Genomic DNA, 23,480 nt, shown 5'->3' with positions numbered 1-23,480 from the left:
TTGTAGCTCTTACCCTTCAGTTCTGGGAGCCACTTAGTAGCATGTCTTTGCACCTTTTCCAGTTTGTTGATGTGCTTCTTAAGATATGGTCACTTACACAACCGCTGCATATTCTAGCTTTGGCCTAACAAAAGTCGTGAACAATTTCTTTAGTATTTCACCAATCATGTATTTAAAAGCAATTCTGAAGTTAGAAAGCATGGCATAGGCTCCTTGCACAACGTCCTTTATGTGGTTCTCAGGTGATACTTTTCTAACTAGAACCACCCCTAAATCTCTTTCTTTATCAGAATTCTTTAACGATTTCTCACATAATTTATAGGTTGTGTGGGGTCTATGTTCTCCTATTCCACATTCCATAACATGGCATTTATTAACATTAAATTCCATTTGCTAAGTGGTGCTCCATATACTTATTTTGTCCAGGTCTTCTTGAAGGGCATGACAATCATCTAAGTTTCTTATCCTTCCTATTATCTTAGCATCATCATCAAACATGTTCATATAATTCTGTATACCACCTTGTAGATCATTTATGTAGACAATAAACATCACTGGTGTAAGAACTGAACCCTGTGGTACTCCACTTGTGACATTTCTCCAGTTCGATACATTGCCTATGATCACTGCCCTCATTTTTCTATCAGTCAGAAAATTGTTCATCCATGTTTGAAGCTTACCTGTCATGCCTCCAATATTTTCCAGTTTCCAGAACAACCTCTTATGTGGAACTGTCGAAAGCTTTTTTTAGGTCCAGATAGATGCAGTCATCCCAACCATCTCTTTCCTGTAATATCTCTGTGGCTCTATCATAGAAACTGAGTAAATTCGATACACAGGATCTTCCAGATCGAAAACCATACTGTCTGTCTGATATTATTACTGACGGTACATCTCCTTCCCTCATTCTTGTGGCCTGCTTGACGTGTTGATGCAAGAATGTCTCCAGAATGAAGTTCACAAATCTGCATGTCCAAAAGTCCTCTGTTCTTGCTTCATAGGCCTCCCAGTTTATTGCTTTAAAGTTGAAGTCCCCCAGTATCAACAGTCGTGATTTATCTTTATCAGTTTGTACAATAATATCTCTCATGACCATTATGAGGCCCTCTCGTTTGTCATCCAGTTCTTCCATTGTCCATGTGTTGCTTGCTGGTGGCTGTAGGCATTTAAAATGATCAGCTTATCATTCCGATTCCAGACCTGCAATGCTATTATGTCAATATCTCAAGGGGTTTTCAAATATTAACTCTCTTACCTTCAGGTGTTCTTTCACCAGTACAGCCACTCCTCCACCCTTCCTAGTTTTCCTGTCACGTCTCCAAACCAAATAGCACCTTGGGAATACGACTTCATTTAATATATTTCCTTCAAGTTTCGTCTCTGATAATGCGACAATATCTGGGACCCTAAGCTGAATTATAACTCCAGAATTATAAAATAGAATTAATTAGAATTAAAAGAATTATAAACTCCAAAGTTTTTGACCTCACTCCATCTATGTTGGTATATACAATTTTCAGGAACATGTTCCCTTTCCCTTTGCTCTTTACTCCCCCTTCCACTACTGATTTTGTTGCCTTGTTTTTATGTACCATTTCACAAGCTTTCCAGTTCCTGACACTTTGTAGAAAAAAGATTTTTTGTCTTCATTTCTATCCCCATTTAGACGTTTTGCTTCATTGTAGTTCATTTTCAGCTTTTCTCTGTCTTCCTTTGAGAGGTCTTGTCTTATTAACCAAAGTTAATATCAAAGTCAATGTGGTACATAGTCTTCCAGGCCACCAACAGTGGTACATAGTCTTCCAGGTCACTGACAGTGGTACATAGTCTTCCAGGCCACCGACAGTGGTACATAGTCTTCCAGGCCACCAACAGTGGTACATAGTCTTCCAGGCCACCAACAGTGGTACATAGTCTTCCAAGTCACTAACAGTGGTACATAGTCTTCCAGGCCACTGACAGTGGTACTGTACATAGTCTTCCAGGCCACCAACAGTGGTACATAGTCGTCCAGGCCACCGACAGTGGTACATAGTCTTCCATGCCACCGACAGTGGTACTGTACATAGTCTTCCAGGCCACTGACAGTGGTACATAGTCTTCCAGGCCACCAACAGTGGTACATAGTCTTCCAGGTCACTGACAGTGGTACATAGTCGTCCAGGCCACCGACAGTGGTACATAGTCTTCCAGGCCACTGACAATGGTACATAGTCGTCCAGGCCACCAACAGTGGTACATAGTCTTCCATGCCACCGACAGTGGTACTGTACATAGTCTTCCAGGCCACCGACAGTGGTACTGTACATAGTCTTCCAGGCCACCGACAGTGGTACATAGTCTTCCAGGCCACAGACAGTGGTACTGTACATAGTCTTCCAGGCCACCGACAGTGGTACATAGTCTTCCAGACTTGGTGTCTTCATTTATTACTTGTTAAAAGGCTAGCAATATTAACCATGATTTGTGTTCACAACTGACCAAGAGTATATTTATGCCACAGGCCAAGCTTCTGAGGTGCGTTTAATAATATATATCCATTTTCTATGATACTTTGTGGGACTCGTGTAGAGTTTATAAATTTGACAGAATTTGAGAAATGTTGCCAAGAAATACATAATGTTTACATGTTTTGCATTGATCAATGATCAAATTAGCAAAAAAATCAATATTAGGTGCATATCATACTATAATTATTTATTAATTATTTCATTGTAGTATAGAATATTAATGTAATAAGCATTATAAATCCATTAATACAGTTTATAATGAATAATGCAAACTTGAAAGCCATCCCATCATCCTTAAATATTCATGGAATTCATAAACTTTTTTAGTTTGCCTAAATTATTTAGCTTGATAACTTTTTATTTTTTCAAATAATATGCTCAGATAATAATAGCATGGGTTGCAATTCTCTTGTCAGAATTGCGAGGACTTTCTGCTTTACGAATTATGGCCACGGAATGTATCTCTGCTCTCCGACGGAAATTCAAAAGTTTACTTTGGCATCTGATTTCTGGTAAGGAATTTTTGTTAATGATAGTAACTTTATTTTAAAAATTAGAGTTCAATTTGTGTGGGTATTTAATGTGGGTAAATATGTGGATACGGGGAATATATGTGGGTAAATTTGAGTGGATAGTACTGTATTGTAAAGCCTGGTGTATATTCACATTAACTACATAGAGTATAACTGGAGTAGGTTCTGAAAGTTTTTCTATTCCCCAAGTCTGGCCTAGGGCCAGGCTTGACTTGTGTAAACTAGTACTAATAGCAATTCTCTAGATTTAAATGCAGTTTATTTACTTTAGCAATATATGGAGAAATGCTTAACAAATTAATAATAACATGCGAACTAACTTTAAATATGAAGCAAGTACAAAACCAAGAGATATACTGTTCCTTTGTCATCCAGAATATCAGACAGTGAATGAACTCTGTGAGAACAGACACAGGACTGAAATTAAGGGAGGCAGTTGAGCATCTCCTTAAGATGGGGAAGAAGTGGGATACCCTCTGCAAGGATGATGCCACCACAAGCGTGTGCAGGTGTCCAATACATTGGGAATGACAACACATACGGAGTAGCGGAGTGGGGGTCTCATTTGGACCAAGAGATACCAGAGTTGGGTCTGACTTGGACCAAGAGATACCAGAGTTGGGTCTGACTTGGACCAAGAGATACCAGAGTTGGGTCTGACTTGGACCAAGAGATACCAGAGTTGGGTCTGACTTGGACCAAGAGATACCAGAGTTGGGTCTGACTTGGACCAAGAGATACCAGAGTTGGGTCTGACTTGGACCAAGAGATACCAGAGTTGGGTCTGACTTGGACCAAGAGATACCAGAGTTGGGTCTGACTTGGACCATGAGATACCAGAGTTGGGTCTGACTTGGACCAAGAGATACCAGAGTTGGGTCTGACTTGGACCATGAGATACCAGAGTTGGGTCTGACTTGGACCATGAGATACCAGAGTTGGGTCTGATTTGGACCAAGAGATATCAGAGTTGGGAAGCACCAGACCTCATGAAGACCCTGAAGTACCACACGATACACTTGGGCATCTCAGGACTAACTATGCCAGAAGGTCCTTAGATGTTTTCTCATCATTCAGTTATTGGGGCCTACCATGAAGAGGGGTGGCAGGATGAATGATGCCTCCATTATATTACATACAAACTTAAGAGCATATATAAATTAGAACCAGTACGGCTGGGCTTTTAGGCCAAAATAGGTGAGCAGCACTTAAATCTGCACCCTTTGACCCATATACGTATCCAGTCTATTTTTTTAAATCTTATAACATGATTCATTAGTGTTGGCTGGCAGCCCAATCCATCAATCATTATTATAACACGTTAAAGAACTTTGGTGTGTAGATATAACAGTTCATTGCAGAAACTAAATCATTTTGGTATTGCATTTGAATAATTTCTTCCATTGTATTTAGAAACTTAAGAGTTAACCACATGACCATTTAATTTTACCTTCATGCATTACAACTGACAAAATTCAAATTCAAATTCAAATTTTTATTCAGGTAAGAGTACATACATAGATGAAGAGTTAAAAACATAATGTTGGATTTATAGATAGAGCTAGTACATACAATACCTAAAGCCACTAATACACAGCGTTTCGGGCAGTTGTAAGTTGTAATAATAACAATAACTCATTAGTGTTATTATTACTGACTTTCCTGCTTTCATGAGGCTTAATTACTTGCCTGAAGGAGACAAATGAGTACTATAGGAGGTGACTAAAAATGTTCAAAATAAGTTGTGTCCATGCAAAATGTCATTACAGCATCGCCACACGCCAAAGCAATGTACCATATTTAACTACTGTATTGTAATGTGCAAGTATTAAATTTCAACTCTGTATTACAGCAAGGATCTCCAAGACCTATTAGGGGAACTTTTCCTTCCGTGTGACATGCCTGAAGCTCCCAAGCAGAGCTTCTTCAAGGGGCTCTTCGGAGGCGGTGTATCACAGTTGGATCGGGAAGAACTCTGTAAGTTACTACTTTGAAGGCCTTCTTTCTTCCTAGTACTGTACCTTTATTTTTTGTCAATACTTTGACTATACTGTATAAACTCATAGCAATTTGGGTATGCCAGAGTGCACATGTAAGGAAAACTGATCAAATTCTCTATTGCCAAAGAACATTGAGCAATGAGTGAACGTTTTCATCCTCATTAGGAATGTGCTTTATTATATTTCTGAAACTTTAATGTACAGTATTCTCTTTAGCTCTCATACTCATTGTCATTCATTTGTTAAGGTTGAACTTCACCAGGAACTTAGATCATGGTGGAACCCTTAAAATATTTTTTCATATACACTCAATCATGTAAAAGTACATAATACCTGTTTATATATGTATTTCTATGTTGTATGAAATATTTATATATTTATTGTTGTCATTCTGTTTGCTATATATTTCTCCCCAAATCTGCCAAGGAAGGTTTGTGGAACCCCGATTGTAAAACACTAGATTAGGGGGGTAGAGGAGAAGAGCGGCTTGGAGTGAGTGGAAGACCCAAGTAGGTTCGTATAATCTGCCAGCACCAAGCGCGCGCGCGAGCAACACACACACACACACACACACACACACACACACACACACACACACACACACACACACACACACACACACTCACACACACTCACACACACTCACACACACACACACACACACACACACACACACACACACACACACACACACACACACACACACACACACACACACACACACACACACACACACACACACACAGCAGACGTGTGGAAACAGGCTAACATAGTTCCAATCTACAAAAGTGGCAGCAGGGAAGACCCCCTCAATTATAGACCTGTATCATTGACAAGTGTAATAGTGAAAGTATTGGAAAAACTAATCAAAACTAAATGGGTAGAACACCTAGAGAGAAATGATATAATATCAGACAGACAGTATGGTTTTCGATCTGGAAGATCCTGTGTATCGAATTTACTCAGTTTCTATGATCGAGCCACAGAGATATTACAGGAAAGAGATGGTTGGGTTGACTGCATCTATCTGGACCTAAAAAAGGCTTTCGACAGAGTTCCACATAAGAGGTTGTTCTGGAAACTGGAAAATATTGGAGGGGTGACAGGTAAGCTTCTATCATGGATGAAAAATTTTCTGACTGATAGAAAAATGAGGGCAGTAATCAGAGGCAATGTATCAGAATGGAGAAATGTCACAAGTGGAGTACCACAGGGTTCAGTTCTTGCACCAGTGATGTTTATTGTGTACATAAATGATCTACCAGTTGGTATACAGAATTATATGAACATGTTTGCTGATGATGCTAAGATAATAGGAAGGATAAGAAATTTAGATGACTGTCATGCCCTTCAAGAAGACCTGGACAAAATAAGTATATGGAGCACCACTTGGCAAATGGAATTTAATGTTAATAAATGTCATGTTATGGAATGTGGAATAGGAGAACATAGACCCCACACAACCTATATATTATGTGAGAAATCTTTAAAGAATTCTGATAAAGAAAGAGATCTAGGAGTGGTTCTAGATAGAAAACTATCACCTGAGGACCACATAAAGAATATTGTGCAAGGAGCCTATGCTATGCTTTCTAACTTCAGAATTGCATTTAAATACATGGATGGCGATATACTAAAGAAATTGTTCATGACTTTTGTTAGGCCAAAGCTAGAATATGCAGCTGTTGTGTGGTGCCCATATCTTAAGAAGCACATCAACAAACTGGAAAAGGTGCAAAGACATGCTACTAAGTGGCTCCCAGAACTGAAGGGCAAGAGCTACGAGGAGAGGTTAGAAGCATTAAATATGCCAAAACTAGAAGACAGAAGAAAAAGAGGTGATATGATCACTACATACAAAATAGTTACAGGAATTGATAAAATCGACAGGGAAGACTTCCTGAGACCTGGAATTTCAAGAACAAGAGGTCATAGATTTAAACTAGCTAAACACAGATGCCGAAGAAATATAAGAAAATTCACCTTCGCAAATAGAGTGGTAGACGGTTGGAACAAGTTAAGTGAGAAGGTGGTGGAGGCCAAGACCGTCAGTAGTTTCAAAGCGTTATATGACAAAGAGTGCTGGGAAGACGGGACACCACGAGCGTAGCTCTCATCCTGTAACTACACTTAGGTAATTACACTTAGGTAATTACACACACACACACACACACACACACACACACACACACACACATGTGAGGAAAGAATTGGCATCTAACCCGAAGTTGGTGCAAAACACAGTTGATCGGAGTAAGTCCCTGATCATTTTTGGCTGCAAAGAAAAGGCGATAACATCTAGGTCAGAAAGAGCTGTAGAAGAAGCTAAAGTAGTAGATAAAATTGTTGGCCTCGTGGAAGGTCTTACAAACAGAGAGAATGTGTGCGACTACAGGAGAATAGGCAGGTACGTAAAAGGGAAAGATCGACCTTTGAGGATCACCCTAAACGGTGCCAAACAGATGGAAGAAGTACTAAGGAATGCTAGAAAATTGCAAAGGGATGAGGATGGGAAAGGGTGGTCGTTAAGACGAGATCTTTCAAAAGAAGATAGAGAGAAGCTGAAACTGAACCTCGCCGAGGCAAAACATTTAAATGAGAGCAGGAATGAAGAAGAAATAAATTCTTTTTTCTACAAAGTGATAGGGGTAGGCAAACCAGTAAAGTGGTACATAAAGGCAAACCAACAAAATCAATAGAGAGAGGGGGAGTGAAGAATAAGGAGAGGGGGAACAAGTTCCTGAAGATTGCATACACCAACATAGATGGAGTGAGATCGAAGATACTGGAGTTAAGTGATGTAATACAGCTGCAGACACCAGACATTGTTGTACTCACGGAGACAAAACTTGAAGATGTAATTTTAAATGAGGTCATATTCCCAAGGGGCTACTCAATTTGGAGACGGGACAGAAAAATTAGGAAAGGCGGTGGCGTTGCTGTGCTGGTAAAAGAACACCTAAAGGTGAAGGAAATAATGACTGCCAATCCACAAGAAGTTGACATAATAGCACTAGAGATCTGCTATGAGGATGATAAACTAATGATGATAAATGCATATAGTCCACCGCCAAGCAGCACATGGTCAAAGGAGGAGCTAGATAGTAAACGTGAAGGTCTTATAACAATAATGAGAGAGATTATAGCGAGAGCGGATAACGATAGATCACGACTGTTGATAGTCGGTGACTTCAACTTGAAATCCATAGACTGGGAAGCATATGAAGCTAAAACAGAAGATTTTTGGACCTGTAAATTTGTAGACCTCATCCTGGAAACATTCTTGTATCAACATGTTAAACAAGCTACGAGGATGAGGGAAGGGGACGTTCCCTCCATGCTAGATTTGATATTTACCAGGAAGGAGGAAGAGATATTTGACATTCAGTACCTTCCTCCCTTGGGTAAAAGTGACCATGTCTTTTTGGGAATAAAGTATGCAATGCGTTATAAGCTGGAAGAAAATAAGGAGGTTGAAGCAGTTGAAAAACCAGACTTCAGGAGAGGACATTATGGTGACCTTAGAAATTTTTTTAGTGAGTATAATTGGACAGACTTGATGCTAGGCAAGGAAGTGAATGAGATGTATGGCAAGTTTTGTGAAATATATGATAAAGGCACAAAAAAATTTATACCAAAACAGAGATGCAGGACCAGAAAACAGGATTGGTTCGACAGAAATTGTGAGAGGGCAAGAGACCAAAAGACACAAAAATGGAATCAGTATAGGAAGAGGCCAAACCCCCAAACATACCAGCGATACAAAGATGCGAGAAACAACTATACAGCAGTAAGGAGAGAGGCAGAAAGAAATTTTGAAAAAGGGATAGCAGATAAATGTAAAACAGAACCGGGCCTATTCTACAAATTCATAAACAACAAATTGCAGGTAAAGGATAATATCCAGAGGTTGAAAATGGGAAACAGATTCACGGAAAATGAAAAGGAAATGTGTGAAACATTAAATGAAAAGTTCCAAAGTGTGTTTGTACAAAATGAAATCTTCAGAGAACCAGACACAATAAGAATTCCAGAGAACAACATAGAGCGGATAGAGGTGTCTAGAGATGAAGTGGAAAATATGCTAAAGGAGGTCGGGAGGAACAAAGCAGCTGGCCCAGATGGCGTTTCACCATGGGTTCTGAGAGAATGTGCATCTGAGCTCAGCATTCCACTACACCTGATCTTTCAGGCATCCCTGTGTACAGGAATCGTAGCAGACGTGTGGAAACAGGCTAACATAGTTCCAATCTACAAAAGTGGCAGCAGGGAAGACCCCCTCAATTATAGACCTGTATCATTGACAAGTGTAATAGTGAAAGTATTGGAAAAGCTAATCAAAACTAAATGGGTAGAACACCTGGAGAGAAATGATATAATATCAGACAGACAGTATGGTTTTCGATCAGGAAGATCCTGTGTATCGAATTTACTCAGTTTCTATGATCGGGCCACAGAGATATTACAGGAAAGAGATGGCTGGGTTGACTGCATCTATCTGGACCTAAAAAAGGCTTTCGACAGAGTTCCACATAAGAGGTTGTTCTGGAAACTGGAAAATATTGGAGGGGTGACAGGTAAGCTTCTATCATGGATGAAAAATTTTCTGACTGATAGAAAAATGAGGGCAGTAATCAGAGGCAATGTATCGGAATGGAGAAATGTCACAAGTGGAGTACCACAGGGTTCAGTTCTTGCACCAGTGATGTTTATTGTGTACATAAATGATCTACCAGTTGGTATACAGAATTATATGAACATGTTTGCTGATGATGCTAAGATAATAGGAAGGATAAGAAATTTAGATGATTGTCATGCCCTTCAAGAAGACCTGGACAAAATAAGTATATGGAGCACCACTTGGCAAATGGAATTTAATGTTAATAAATGTCATGTTATGGAATGTGGAATAGGAGAACATAGACCCCACACAACCTATATATTATGTGAGAAATCTTTAAAGAATTCTGATAAAGAAAGAGATCTAGGAGTGGTTCTAGATAGAAAACTATCACCTGAGGACCACATAAAGAATATTGTGCAAGGAGCCTATGCAATGCTTTCTAACTTCAGAATTGCATTTAAATACATGGATGGCGATATACTAAAGAAATTGTTCATGACTTTTGTTAGGCCAAAGCTAGAATATGCAGCTGTTGTGTGGTGCCCATATCTTAAGAAGCACATCAACAAACTGGAAAAGGTGCAAAGACATGCTACTAAGTGGCTCCCAGAACTGAAGGGCAAGAGCTACGAGGAGAGGTTAGAAGCATTAAATATGCCAAAACTAGAAGACAGAAGAAAAAGAGGTGATATGATCACTACGTACAAAATAGTAACAGGAATTGATAAAATCGACAGGGAAGACTTCCTGAGACCTGGAACTTCAAGAACAAGAGGTCATAGATTTAAACTAGCTAAACACAGATGCCGAAGAAATATAAGAAAATTCACCTTCGCAAATAGAGTGGTAGACGGTTGGAACAAGTTAAGTGAGAAGGTGGTGGAGGCCAAGACCGTCAGTAGTTTCAAAGCGTTATATGACAAAGAGTGCTGGGAAGACGGGACACCACGAGCGTAGCTCTCATCCTGTAACTACACTTAGGTAATTACACTTAGGTAATTACTCTCACACTCTCACTCTCACACTCTCACTCTCTCACTCTCACACTCTCACTCTCTCTCTCTCTCTCTCTCTCTCTCTCTCTCTCTCTCTCTCTCTCTCACACTCACACTCACACTCACACTCACTCACTCACTCACTCACTCACTCACTCACTCACTCACTCACTCACTCACTCACTCACTCTCATCTTTTCTGATGAAGACTGACACGGCTGCTTTCCGGAGGGGTCCTTGGGTTGTTTATGCTTAGTTGGTCTGGCCGGGGGGTGCACCATGTGTTGTGTACAGTTGCGGCAATTCACCGTTCTTTGTGAGGCACTGCTGCCGTGAACAGGGTCATGCTTTGGATTGTTCTGGTTTCCCTTCTTCCCTGTTCCAGGGTGCAGTTCTCAGGGTGCAGTTTGTATCTTCTCTCCATGCTGTCTCGGCACTGCTCATTTTCATTCATATTCCTAGTAGGCGCCTTCCTGCTCAGCGGGTTGTGTGATTCGGACCTCCTGTCCTGCGCAGGGTTACCAGATTGGGCTCCTTGTGGCTCGGTTGGGCTCCTTGTGGCTCGGTTGGGCTCCTTGTGGCTCGGTTGGGCTCCTTGTGGCCCGGTTGGGCTCCTTGTGGCCCGGTTGGGCTCCTTGTGGCCAGGTTGGGCTCCTTGTGGCCAGGTTGGGCTCCTTGTGGCTCGGTTGGGCTCCTTGTGGCCCGGTTGGGCTCCTTGTGGCCCGGTTGGGCTCCTTGTGGCCAGGTTGGGCTCCTTGTGGCCCGGTTGGGCTCCTTGTGGCCCGGTTGGGCTCCTTGTGGCCCGGTTGGGCTCCTTGTGGCCCGGTTGGGCTCCTTGTGGCCCGGTTGGGCTCCTTGTGGCCCGGTTGGGCTCCTTGTGGCCCGGTTGGGCTCCTTGTGGCCCGGTTGGGCTCCTTGTGGCCCGGTTGGGCTCCTTGTGGCCCGGTTGGGCTCCTTGTGGCCCGGTTGGGCTCCTTGTGGCCCGGTTGGGCTCCTTGTGGCCCGGTTGGGCTCCTTGTGGCCCGGTTGGGCTCCTTGTGGCCCGGTTGGGCTCCTTGTGGCCCGGTTGGGCTCCTTGTGGCCCGGTTGGGCTCCTTGTGGCCCGGTTGGGCTCCTTGTGGCCCGGTTGGGCTCCTTGTGGCCCGGTTGGGCTCCTTGTGGCCCGGTTGGGCTCCTTGTGGCCCGGTTGGGCTCCTTGTGGCCCGGTTGGGCTCCTTGTGGCCCGGTTGGGCTCCTTGTGGCCCGGTTGGGCACCTTGTGGCCCGGTTGGGCTCCTTGTGGCCCGGTTGGGCTCCTTGTGGCCCGGTTGGGCTCCTTGTGGCCCGGTTGGGCTCCTTGTGGCCCGGTTGGGCACCTTGTGGCCCGGTTGGGCTCCTTGTGGCCCGGTTGGGCTCCTTGTGGCCAGGTTGGGCTCCTTGTGGCCTGAGTGTAAAGCCAGTTATGAATGTTTTGCTACTTACTGCTCTTTTCAGCTACTGGTAAGATAAGCTGTGTACTCTGTAATGAAATTCCAGCATTAACAAACATATTTGGTCTAGTTTTATAGTCAAATTCGTGATTTTATTTCTTCAGCTCGCGACTTTCAGTACCCCAATTCTGGCATCCCTGCCTGTGAATGCGCCGTGTTAGTTTGTTTTGGTATGAGCTGTGTGCACAGGTGCTGGTGTTCTGCGTCCTTTTCTCTCGAGTGCTTCGCCTCTCGCTCCTTTCCATTCTCCAGTCTGTGCCCCGTACCTACCTGGGGTGTTCTGGATTGCTGCTATGGGGAGGATGCTGGGGGTTTTCCTGTGTATGGGTGTGGGGGCACCTCCTTCGCCTCTACCCTACTCTTCTCTTGCATGTGCGGCTCTTGCCTTCTTCCACTGGCGGTGTTCCCGGAATCTTCTCGGCTACGTTGTGTCTTTACACGTTCGGTCCTACATCCTGCAGGTGAGATTATGGGGTCTGGCATCTCTTTCAGAGGCACTGGTTCGTGGTTATTGGATACAAATATAAGGACATCAGAACACATGATTGCAGAAGGCCTATTGGGCCATACGAGGCAGCTCCTAATTCTTCCCATCCAGTCCCACTCATATGCATGTCCAACCCATGCTTGAGTCACTCTAGGGGCCCCACCTCCACTATGTTATGAGGTACAATGGTGGGGGTGAATGTTATGAGGTAAATGTTACTGTGTTAGGGTGTTATGAGGGTGACATTTTGCTGCAGTTTTCATACTGTGGATGCATGTTGGGGATTGATTGTGGCGTTTTGTTTGGCCCTTCTGTGCTGCTTCCTGGAGCCTTCTTTGTTTCATCTGAGTTGTTTGTTACAAGGGGGGTCACGGCCCCGTTTTTTGTGGACTTATCTGGGTCACTTATTCCTTGCCAATCTTGCAGTGCCTGGCTTAACCCTTCCATATACGTTAGGTTCTTACCTGTCAATCGACTATTGTGCAGGTTCCTGAGCCTGCTGGGCTCTATCATATTTATGCTTGACGCTGTGTGTGTGGAGTCTGCCTCCACCATGTCCCTTCCTCGTTTGTCTAATACACTGGCGCTGAAATGCTTCTTTCCAATGTCTCTATGGCTCCTGTGGACACTCATTTCACCTGTGTCCCCTGGTGCATGTGCCCCTTGGGTTTCCTAGTCTGTCTTTCTCTACCCCTTTCTATTCCTAAGGGATCTTGAATGTGGTGATCATATCCTCGTAACTCGTACCCCTTGGTTCGGGTACTGGTCTGGTGGCATATTTTTGCACCTTTTTCTGTTTAGTCTTGTGTTGGGACATGGCCAACGACTGTGTGTGTTGTTGGTCGTGTCCCTTTCGTTCCCGTTTGCTACCTGCCTTCTTCGTTCCTCATCTTCTTTCTGTTCTCTTGTCCCTCGCCGTTGGTGCTGGGGCTGTTCTTCTGGTCTTTTTCTTGTGTTTTCCATTTTTTCTCATTTTCTACACATTGTATGTTTTGTTTGTGCCTTTTGGCTCTCCTATTGCCAGGTTTGGGTTCCTGGTTTCCTGGCTTACCCTGCCTGTTGGCGTTTTCACGATTTTGCAGCATCCCTTCTATGAAGTCTCAAATTGGACCCATAGTCTCCGATCTCCTCGCGGGCTCGCTAGCATTGGTACGTTGTTACTGTACAGCATGCGTTCCATCTCCTCCTTTGCCGGCTTGGGTTTCTGGCTCTCTTCCTAGGCTCGATTGGCCCATGGTGGGGCTGTTTCGGTTCTGCCTCTCATCTTCTGTTGGTGGTCGGGTGGCTTCATTGTTGGTGTCTCACCTGTGTGTTTCTTCTTGGCGGCAGTGTGAGTATTTTTGGCGGTCCTTTCTTTTCCTTCTGTTCCCTCTTAGGTTGCTGCGTTTCTTGGCATGGTCTTGTCCTTCCCTTGTGGTGGTTGGAGGCCGTCATCTTGCCACATACTGTTGCCTTGAATTGTGCAGCGCTGGTGGAGCCACTTCAGCTTGCTTTCGGTCTTGCTGTAATGTCTTCGCTGTTTCGCAAGCTGTCTCATGCGTTGTTTCTCCTCCGGCCTGCGCATGCACCGCCTGATCCATCCTGGTCATTGGACAGTGTGCTCTCTTTTCTCTCTTCTCCTCAGTATTTGTTGTGACCCCTTCAGTTCAGGATTGGTTCTCGACGGCTCTTTTTTCCTGTTGGCCTCTGGGGGTCGGGTTGGTGAGCTTCATGCTCTCCTCCGGCGCAGGGGTTTCTGCTCCTTCAGTCGTGGCGATAGCTTTGTTCGTCTGCAGCCGTCTCCTTCCTTTCTGGTAAGGAATGAGCCTGCTGCTTTCCGGAGGGGTCCTTGGGTTTTTGATGCTTAGTTGACCAGGCCAGGGGTGCATCATGTTTTGTGTCCGGTTGCGGCCCTCCACCGTTCTTTGCGTGTCACGGCTTCTGTGTCTGGGAACGCACTTACGGTTGATCCAGTTTTCCTTCTTCCTTGTTCACGGGTGCGGGTCTCCCAGGTCGTCCGCAGGGTTCTTAAGGCTAGCCAGCCTGCGGTCTATCCCCGTGCCAATGACGTTTGTACATTCGCTGTTCTTGCTGCCGTCTTTGGCAACATGTCCTGGGCTGACATTCAGGCATGGGGTTTTAGGCAGTTGAACAGGGTCCTGGCTGCGCGGTACCGTGTGTACGTTCCTGGGCCTAGTCAGGCCTGTGTCGCTTTGGGTTGGTGGTTGCAGCCAGTTGTCTCGACTTTGAGTTGAGGGGTGAGCAGAGACCACCTCCCGGGAATGTCCCTCTATTTTCCTCTGGGGGTAGTTAGCTCCGGGGAGCCGACGGGGGCTCCCCCCAGAAAACCAGCGTTGAATGTAATGAAATGCCATTTTCTGGGCGAGACCCAGAAGCTCCCTGGCATCCCTCCCTCTCCCTGGTCGGCATTTTTTCTAGTGTTTTGACATCCAGCCTCAGAACTGAAGGGTGGATAGCCAGAGTGGGGCTATGGGGCTCCCTCTTTCCCCTCCCGGGGAGAGGGGAGCTGCACAGACAGCAGCGCGGCAACGTGTGACATCATGCTCGTTTACTTGTTTCTTTTGGGGAGTTCTATCCACTTGTTCGGCTTTTGTTAATAATTTTCACCATAATAGGGGCTTGTTTTGGGACGCTTACCTTTCTGGGTGCCTGACCTGGTCGATGGCAGACATAAAATGCTTCCAACCACACAGAGGTTTCTGCAGGCCATTGCTCCCCTTGCCTCATTTGAGGGGGCCAGGTTCTGGCTCGTGGTCCCTGGCAGGCCCACAGAACTCCATACACATGACTGAGGCCAAAGTCTGACATTAGCATATCAGCCTTGTAAGCTTCGGGAAGCCTCCGGGTCTAACCCAGAAAAGTGTGTTTCATTACATTCAACGCTGGTTTTCTGGGGGGAGCCCCGTTGGCTCCCCAGAGCTATCCAGGCTGAATGGATATGTATAACTTTCTGGCATCAGTCAAAGTGCTAGGAGTTCTTGCCTACCGGGGACCACGAGCCAGAACCTGGCCCCCTCAGAGAGGCACGAGGAGCAATGGCCTATAGAAACCCCTTTGTGATTGGGAGCATTCTATGTCTACCATCGACCTGGACAGGCACCCAGAAAGGTAGGCGCCCCAAAACAAACCCCTATTCTGGTGAAATTATTGCTACCGAAAGCCGAACAAGTGAACAAAACTCCCCAAACAAAATTATCAAACTAGCATGACGTCATCATGTCGCCGCGCCACCGTTTGCGCAACCCCCCCCCCCCTCCCCAAGAGGGGGAAGGGGGAGCCCCAGATCCTCCACGCCGGCGATCCAACTGGCAGTTCTTGGCTGATGGTATTACTGGCTGGTCGAGTGCCTCTGGCTCCGGTTTTTGTTTCAGTTCTGTGCCTTGTGGTGTGGACTGTCTCTACCGGTGGGTTGTGAGCTAGGAGTAAGATTCCACGGTACTCGGGCTGCATGTGCCTAGGGCTATCTTCCCTAGGTGCCCTGTAAGTACCGCCCTTGGGGCTTGGGGCCACCTTCCACAAGTCACCTTGGGTTCTGCCTCTGCTGTGTCCTTTACTGCTCGGTACTGGGCTGCCCTTGGAGTCGGCTGGGGTTTTGTTGCCCTGGTTTGTCTCTGGGTAGGTGGTAGTTTTCGTCACTGGTAGGGGCGCGGGGTACTGCACAGCTAGTTTTCACCATTAACAGCGGCCGGCTCTGTTCCGCCTGGGTACGTTGTCCTCTTGCAGGGTTTTTCTTTTGTTTTTGTTTTTGCCTGGTGGGGGGGGTCTGCCTTTACTATGGTCCCCCTTTCCTGTTCTAGGTGAATTTCTTTCAAATTCTTCTGTTGGCGGTACTCCCCGCTTGGCCCCCGTGAGTGGACACGTCCCGGGGGTTCAGCTTTAGCAGTTTGTTGGTAGATTTGGGCGCCGGTTCGCGGTACCCTGCCTGGGCTTTCCTTAGCGTGTACCAAAGGCTAAGGGCCCTGGGAAACCCCACGGGGGCTCCGTGGTCCTCTAGGTGTGTCCCCGGAGTCCCCCTCGCATCCTGCGAGTTTGTCGGTTGATCTGTCCCCTTGTCTCAGGGTGACACTCACCGGTTGTGCCTCCGCCATGCTGCCTGTTGGGTCCTTGTTCTTGTGACCCAGAGTCGTCCGATGATTGTTGTCGGTACGTGGTCCCCAGTAGGCAAGAACTCCTAGCACTTTGACTGATGCCAGAAAGTTATACATATGCATTCAGCCTGGATAGCTTCGGGGAGCCTCCGGGACTCACTCAGAAAATGGCGTTTCATTACATTCAACTCTGGTTTTTTGCAGTAATATGATTCAATAGTGTGTATTGTGATATATTTATATAATAAAATGTGTGAACCATCGCTGTACTCAAAATTATTGTGTTCATATTAGTGATTCAATTATTATGTTCATTAAACAATAAACAAATACTTTTGCTGTTATTACACTATATACACACATTATATTAAGTATCTACATGTTTTATTCACCAGATAAACCTGTACAAATAAGCTGGTATGGTGCCCAAAGACCAATGTGGCCACCAATAAACAACATGACATGTCATGTAGGCGACGCACCTATCTCACCAAAATGGCAGCTCCCAACACACTCCAATTGCTGTTAATACACTCTGTACACACGTTATATATAAGTATCTACATTTGTGTTCACCATAATGAACCACTAAGCTGGTATGGTAAGTCCAGTCAATAAAGGTGGCCACACACAGTCAGAAGACAACGCCACCTCCCTCCCTCCCTCAGCATTACTCCTCCCACCATGGAGCACATTACTAAATATCACCACAATCCTGCTATTATCAGAATCCTGGTCAGTTTTATCACAGTCAAGGGTCTTCTGTAATACCATCATCGCTAAATAATAGCATGTACATATATATTTTGACATTTTTAGGCGATGCTGTGGTCACAAGCTGAACAGCGGTGCTGTGAGCTCATGCTGCGTGCACCAGCTTTGGTGGCTCACTCAGTACTGAGGCTCTCACACCCAGGAATGTTGGCCACGATTTTTTTCTAGGTGGCGTCTGTCAACTATCGGTCATGGCTGCACTATAGCTGCCCCTATCACGCAGTACAGTGAAATTAAAGCGCTAGACACTAAAACGGCTATTAATGTATTGTGCAGTATCGGTAATGTTACTCAAATCATCTATATATGTATTGCACGGTCTAAGGGTTAAGGGATGCATAGGTTGAATGCTTGCTTATTATGAGGTGCATTGCTCACACCCTTTACAGCCGCATTTGCCGCCATGGCTGTTTTTGGTGTTTTTTATTTTTAGTGAGTTAGCTGTTCGTGGTGTTTCTGCTTGGTGTATTCTTTCGAATTTGGCAGGCCTTTGTAGTTTTCACAAAGTTTATAAATAACTTTGAAGGCTGTACCTTAGTTTTGATGTTTTCGTGTGGCCATTCTTACTGTCTCCATCATTTTGCCTGTTAAGTGGGAAATATATTCCACCCTGAAGCCTGCGATGTTTGTGGTTGTTGGGCCTCTGTTCAAATCGAACTTCCTCCTAGAGAGACTGCTTATTAGGCAGCTGCAATTTTACAGGCCAAATTTGTTCCCGTCGATATGTTTACTCCAGGGTCAGCCCCTTTGTCTTTTCATGATTCAGACTTCGAGCAATTGGAGTTTTATCAATGTTCCAAGTTTGCTCCTCTATCTCCTTTTCCAGGTTGAGCTGGTGTGGTTTGGTGGGCCTGGGAGCCTCCCTCATTGCTCCCTGTTTTGAAATGTCTGAGGTGTTTGGAGGTTCGTGGATGTGTGTATGTCGCCCTGGAGGATTTGGGTCGCTCAGGGATCGACAATCAGACTCCATTCGGACTGTTACCCGGTGGTTCATTGCCTGAACTGTGGGGGTTCGCTGTGGTCCTTGGCTCTTTGGGGCTGGTCACTTCGAGTGACTCGTCTACAGAGTTCTCAGGGTTTGGCAATTCTGGCGGTTCACGTTTGGGGGGGTGTCCAATGTCCTGGCGAATGGCCTGTCCCGATTCATTCCCCTTTCCACAGAATGGACGGTCGACGCCTACTCGTTCAATTGGCTCTGCCAGACATTCGGGCCTTTGGAAGTGGATCTCTCTGCATCTGTGTGGTCGAGGCGTCTCCTGGTATACGTGGCGCTCTTCCCCAACTGCGAGGCCATTAGGGTTGACGCCTTCAGGCTGGACTGGGCGAGGTGGGGTTACCTATACCTCTTTTCCCCAGTTCAGCTGTTGCTTTAGGTCCTGGCTCGCTTGGAGACTTGCCAGGAGAGATTTGTCTTTCTGGCTTCTTGGTGGCTGGCCCAGCCTTGGTTTCAGGCGCTGCTGGCTTGCTGTCTGAACCTGAGGGTCTTCCCACCGACTCTGCCTCTTTCAGTAGATCGGTTCAGTCCAATACGAGGCTGATTTATTCTTCTCCTAAAGTCTTCGTGTCTGGAGTTTGTGACTTGGGTTTATCATCACTTGTATGGCGGCGCAGGTGGTTTCGTTGTTGGTCTCCCACCTGCATGATTTGTCTCGGCGGCAGTATGAAGTTTCCTGATGGGGTCTGTCTGGTTTTTCCTATCACTGCGTAGGTGTACTTCGGTCTTAGATAGGGTTGTCTTATCCTTCCTTTCGTGGTTGTTTCAAGACCGTCATCTTATGCTAAATACTGTTGTCTCATATCGTGTTGTGCTAGCAGAGCCACTCCAGCTTGCGTTCAGGGTGGATGTTACTTCTGCTCCGTTTCGCAAGCTGTCTCATGCATTGTTTCACCTCCGGCCTGCTCATGTGCTGCCTGAGCCATCCTGGCCTTTGGATGGGGGTGCTCTCTCTTTTCTCTCTTCTCCTCAGTTTGTTGAGGCCCCTTCGGTTCAGGACTGTTTTTCTATGGCTCTTTTTTCCGGTTGGCATTGGCCATGGAGGTCGGGTCGGGGAGCTTCATGCTTTTCTCAGGTGCAAGGATTCAGATCATTTGGTCCTGGTGGTAGGTTTGTTCGGTTGCAGCCGTCTCCTTTTCTGGAGAAGAATGAGACTGCTTCTTTCCATGGGGGTCCTTGGGTTGTTGATGCTTGGTTGATCAAGAAGGGGTGCATCATGTGTTGTGTCTGGGTGTGGCTCTCTGCTGTTATTTGTGCGCCACAGCTTCAGTGGCCAGAGATGCGCTTTGGGTTGACCCGGTTTCTCTCCTTCTCTGTTCACAAGCTCGGGTCTCCCAGGTTGTCCGCAAGGTTATTAAGTCAAGCCAGCCTGTGGTTTATCCTCGTGCCCACAACGATCGTAAGTTTGCTGCTTTGGCTGCCGTTTTTGGCAACATGTCTTGGGTTGAGGCAACATTCGGGCATGAGGTTTTAGAAGGTCGAACAGGGTTGTGGCCACTTGCTACCTTGTCAATGTCCCTGGACCTGGTAGGGCCTGCGTTGCATTGGGTCGGCAGTTGCAGCCAGTTGTTTCGACTTCGCGTTGAGGAGAGACGACTGCCCGCCACCCGGGTATGTCCCTGTTTTTCTTTCTTTGGGTAGTTAGCTCTGGGGAACCAATGGGGTTCCCCCCAGGAAACCAGCATTGAATGTAATGAAACGCCATTTTCTGGGTTAGTTCCAGAGGCCTCCAGCATCCCTCCCTCCAGTCGGCGGTGTTTTTCGTGTGTTTTTGACATCCAGCCTAAGAACTGTCAGTTGGATCGCCGGCGTGAGGGTCTGGGGCTCCCCTTCCCCCCTCCCAGAGAGGGGGGCTGTGCAGACAGCGGTGCGGCAATGTGAAGATGTCATGCTCGTTTGCTACTTTTCGTTTTGGGAGTTCTATTCACTTGCTCGGCTTTTGGTAGCAATATTCTCACCAGAATAGTTTGTTTTGGGGCGCCTATCTTTCTGTGTGCCAGTCTCGGTCGATGGAAGACATACCTGGTTGATACCTGGTTGATGGGGTTCTGGGAGTTCTTCTACTCCCCAAGCCCAGCCCGAGGCCAGACTTGACTTGAGAGTTTGGTCCACCAGGCTGTTGCTTGGAGCGGCCCGCAGGCCCACATACCCCCCCACAGCCCAGTTGGTCCGGCACTCCTTGAAGGAAACAATCTAGTTTCCTCTTGAAGATGTCCACGGTTGTTCCTGTAATATTTCTGATGCTCGCTGGTAGGACGTTGAACAATCGTGGACCTCTGATGTTTATACAGTGTTCTCTGATTGTGGCACCTCTGCTCTTCACTGGTTCTATTCTGCATTTTCTTCCATGTCGTTCACTCCAGTACGTTGTTATTTTACTTTGCAGATTTGGGACCTGGCCCTCCAGTATTTTCCATGTGTATATTATTTCATATCTCTCTCGTCTCCTTTCTAGTGAGTACATTTGGAGAGCTTTAAGACGATCCCAATAATTTAGGTGTTTTATCTCGTCTATGCGTGCCGTATATGTTCTCTGTATTCCCTCAATTTCAGCAATCTCTCCTGCTCTGAAGGGGGAAGTGAGTACTGAGCAGTACTCAAGACGGGACAACACAAGTGACTTGAAGAGTACAACCATTGTGATGGGATCTCTGTACTTGAAGGTTCTTGTAATCATAATCAATCCTATCATTTTTCTGGCTGACGCAATATTTGCTTGGTTATGCTCCCTAAACGTTAAAACATAGAATGCTCCCAACAACACGGGGGGGGGGGGGGGGGGGGGGGTTCTATAGACCATTGCTCCTCGTACCTCATTTGAGGGGGCCAGGTTCTAGTGCGTGGTCCCCGATATTCCAAACTCTATGCACTTTGATGCCAGGAAAGTGTAAATAATATCCATGTCAGCCTGGATAGCTCCAGGGAGCCTCCAGGACTCACCCCAGAAAATGGCATTTCATTACATTCAATGCTGGTTTTTTACACTTTAATTTTTTACATTTTAACCTTCATTTCTTTTCTAAATATATTTAAGATTGGCTTAGTCAACATCAACTGATTGCTTAGGCTTCTCATGTTTAATAATGCAGAAATATTTACATACTGTACTAATCTATAAATACTTGCAGTTGGTGAGTCCTCAGGGAAGGGATCACGCAGTGTAGCCAAGCATGTGCCAGGCCCAACGGCTCAGCTGGAGGCACTAAACGTGCGTGCAGGAACGGTCGCTGGCGATATTGCCAAGACTCGAAACCAGTTAGTAGAGCGCGGACAAAAGCTGGGTGACCTAGAAGAGAGAACGGGCAAAATGATGAACGAAGCGGAATCCTTCTCCTCGGTCGCACACCAGCTCATGCTCAAGTACAAGGACAAGAAATGGTACCAGCTCTGAAGTGATTCACAGTATCGTATTGGTGATAGCAGATACCAGGTATAAATATTTCCTTAATCTGACACGCCAGCTCTGAGGTGCAAGGGTTACTCACTGGTACAATTTAGGGATGGGAGATGCACAGCGCCATCGACCATAACAGACATGGAAATTTCTACTCCACACATGGATTCACAAACGTTGAGATGGCATGCCATGTCAAGAAAAGGCAATCACTATTTCATTATCTTACCCAAGATGGTATTAATGTGAGGTTATCAAGCCCTTGCTATCTCAAAGTTGTTAAATGAAGTATCAGCCGGCAACTGGTACAGGTGTTAGAAGAGGATAGCCAGTTACTGTAGTTTAATATCATACCAAGATATTCACCTGTAGGGACACCCTCCCTTACTGTTGAAAGTTAGTCAGTGTCGTACTGTTTGTAAATAATAAAACAATTGTACAGGGAACAGTGTGAGCAAGTGGAGTGAGGAGTTGTAGTCGCTTATAGATCCCATATGTTTTTTCCGAAGGTGTGACAAACGGCCAAACGGCAACAGCCTTTGATAGTGTGCAAGATGGCTGCCCTAAAATGATTGCACCTCATGGTTGTGAGCTCTCCTGCTGATAGCTAGTATCTTCTGACTTGCGTCCTTCTCGTTACCCAGTTTCCTCACTTCTTGTCTATTTGGAAATTTTCTTCAAGCTCACATGGTGATCTAAATTGTTACAATAGAAAGTGTGGTCTACCATGAAAGGATTTCAGAGTTGTGTCATGCCGACTGCCTAGATCTTGGCCAACGCGTGCTCAATAGCCCATTAGATTGACCAAACGTAATCACTCAGCTGGCAGTTTAGTTCTCAAGCCCGCTAATACAAACCAGACAATTGTTTGAAGCCTTTACTTTGACACCGTCCAGGCAAGCTAATCCTATACTTATTCTCAAGTGTTATTTGGTAACTGTTGTTTACTCATTGGTATCTCGATAGTATATTGTTTTGATTTGATGTAATTTATTTGCCTTTTTTCATGGAGTTGCATCTTAACTCTTACACTGTTCTAAACACATTTGTAATTTCCATCTGTGTGCAAATTGACATGTGCAACTGAACCTTACAGGCTTTCAATATTATTTTTTCCCATGTGCCCCATGGACTTCTAAATAGATTAGCAGTTTAAGGGTTAATGTTGGCATGTATAATGCTCTCTTTCTCTGTGGCTTTATAAGAATGACTCCATAAATAGAGTAGTAGCTGGAGAGATCTACAAATGAGTAACACTATCAGTTTAGCTGTATACATTAACAATAACCTGGTGACATTACTGAATTAGTTTTTGTTTAGTTTTTGTGGCATTATTTAATAGAGTGGGGGACATTAGCACATTAGCTGGGCACTTCATTGGATTAGATAGTGGCATCATTTAATAGGCTGTTGGTATTATCAAATTGACTACAACCTAATTCAGCTTTAACTAACAGTTAAGCTTTTGATCACCAATGAGAGATTACTGCTTTAATCAGTATTGTTTCACCGAGTGCTGTTTTCATTCGTATATAAAAAAGGAAACATATCCTGAAAGAAAGCCCCTATCCTCCTCATAAGAGTTTTTTACATTTTCAAAGTACCATTAATGG

The 23,480-nt window shown here is 45.2% G+C and overlaps 1 protein-coding gene across 3 annotated transcripts in view; it reads left to right on the top strand.

Moving 5' to 3' along the window:
• Positions 1 to 23,054, top strand: part of Tomosyn (syntaxin-binding protein tomosyn) — a 490,464-nt gene extending 467,410 nt beyond the window's left edge. For all 3 annotated transcript variants that reach the window (XM_069339129.1, XM_069339132.1, XM_069339137.1), the window contains 3 exons: positions 2,927 to 3,022; positions 4,896 to 5,020; positions 21,602 to 23,054. In XM_069339129.1, coding sequence (XP_069195230.1) covers positions 2,927 to 3,022; positions 4,896 to 5,020; positions 21,602 to 21,864 — 484 coding nt within the window. In that variant the 3' untranslated portion in view covers positions 21,865 to 23,054. The remainder of the gene's footprint in view (positions 1 to 2,926; positions 3,023 to 4,895; positions 5,021 to 21,601) is intronic.
• The last annotated feature ends 426 nt before the right edge of the window (positions 23,055 to 23,480 follow it).

This window comes from Procambarus clarkii, chromosome 5 (genome assembly GCF_040958095.1).
Source record: "Procambarus clarkii isolate CNS0578487 chromosome 5, FALCON_Pclarkii_2.0, whole genome shotgun sequence".
NCBI lineage: Eukaryota > Metazoa > Arthropoda > Malacostraca > Decapoda > Cambaridae > Procambarus > Procambarus clarkii.
The sequence above is the reverse complement of the archived record's forward strand: the minus strand, read 5'-3'. Positions and strand labels throughout refer to the sequence as shown.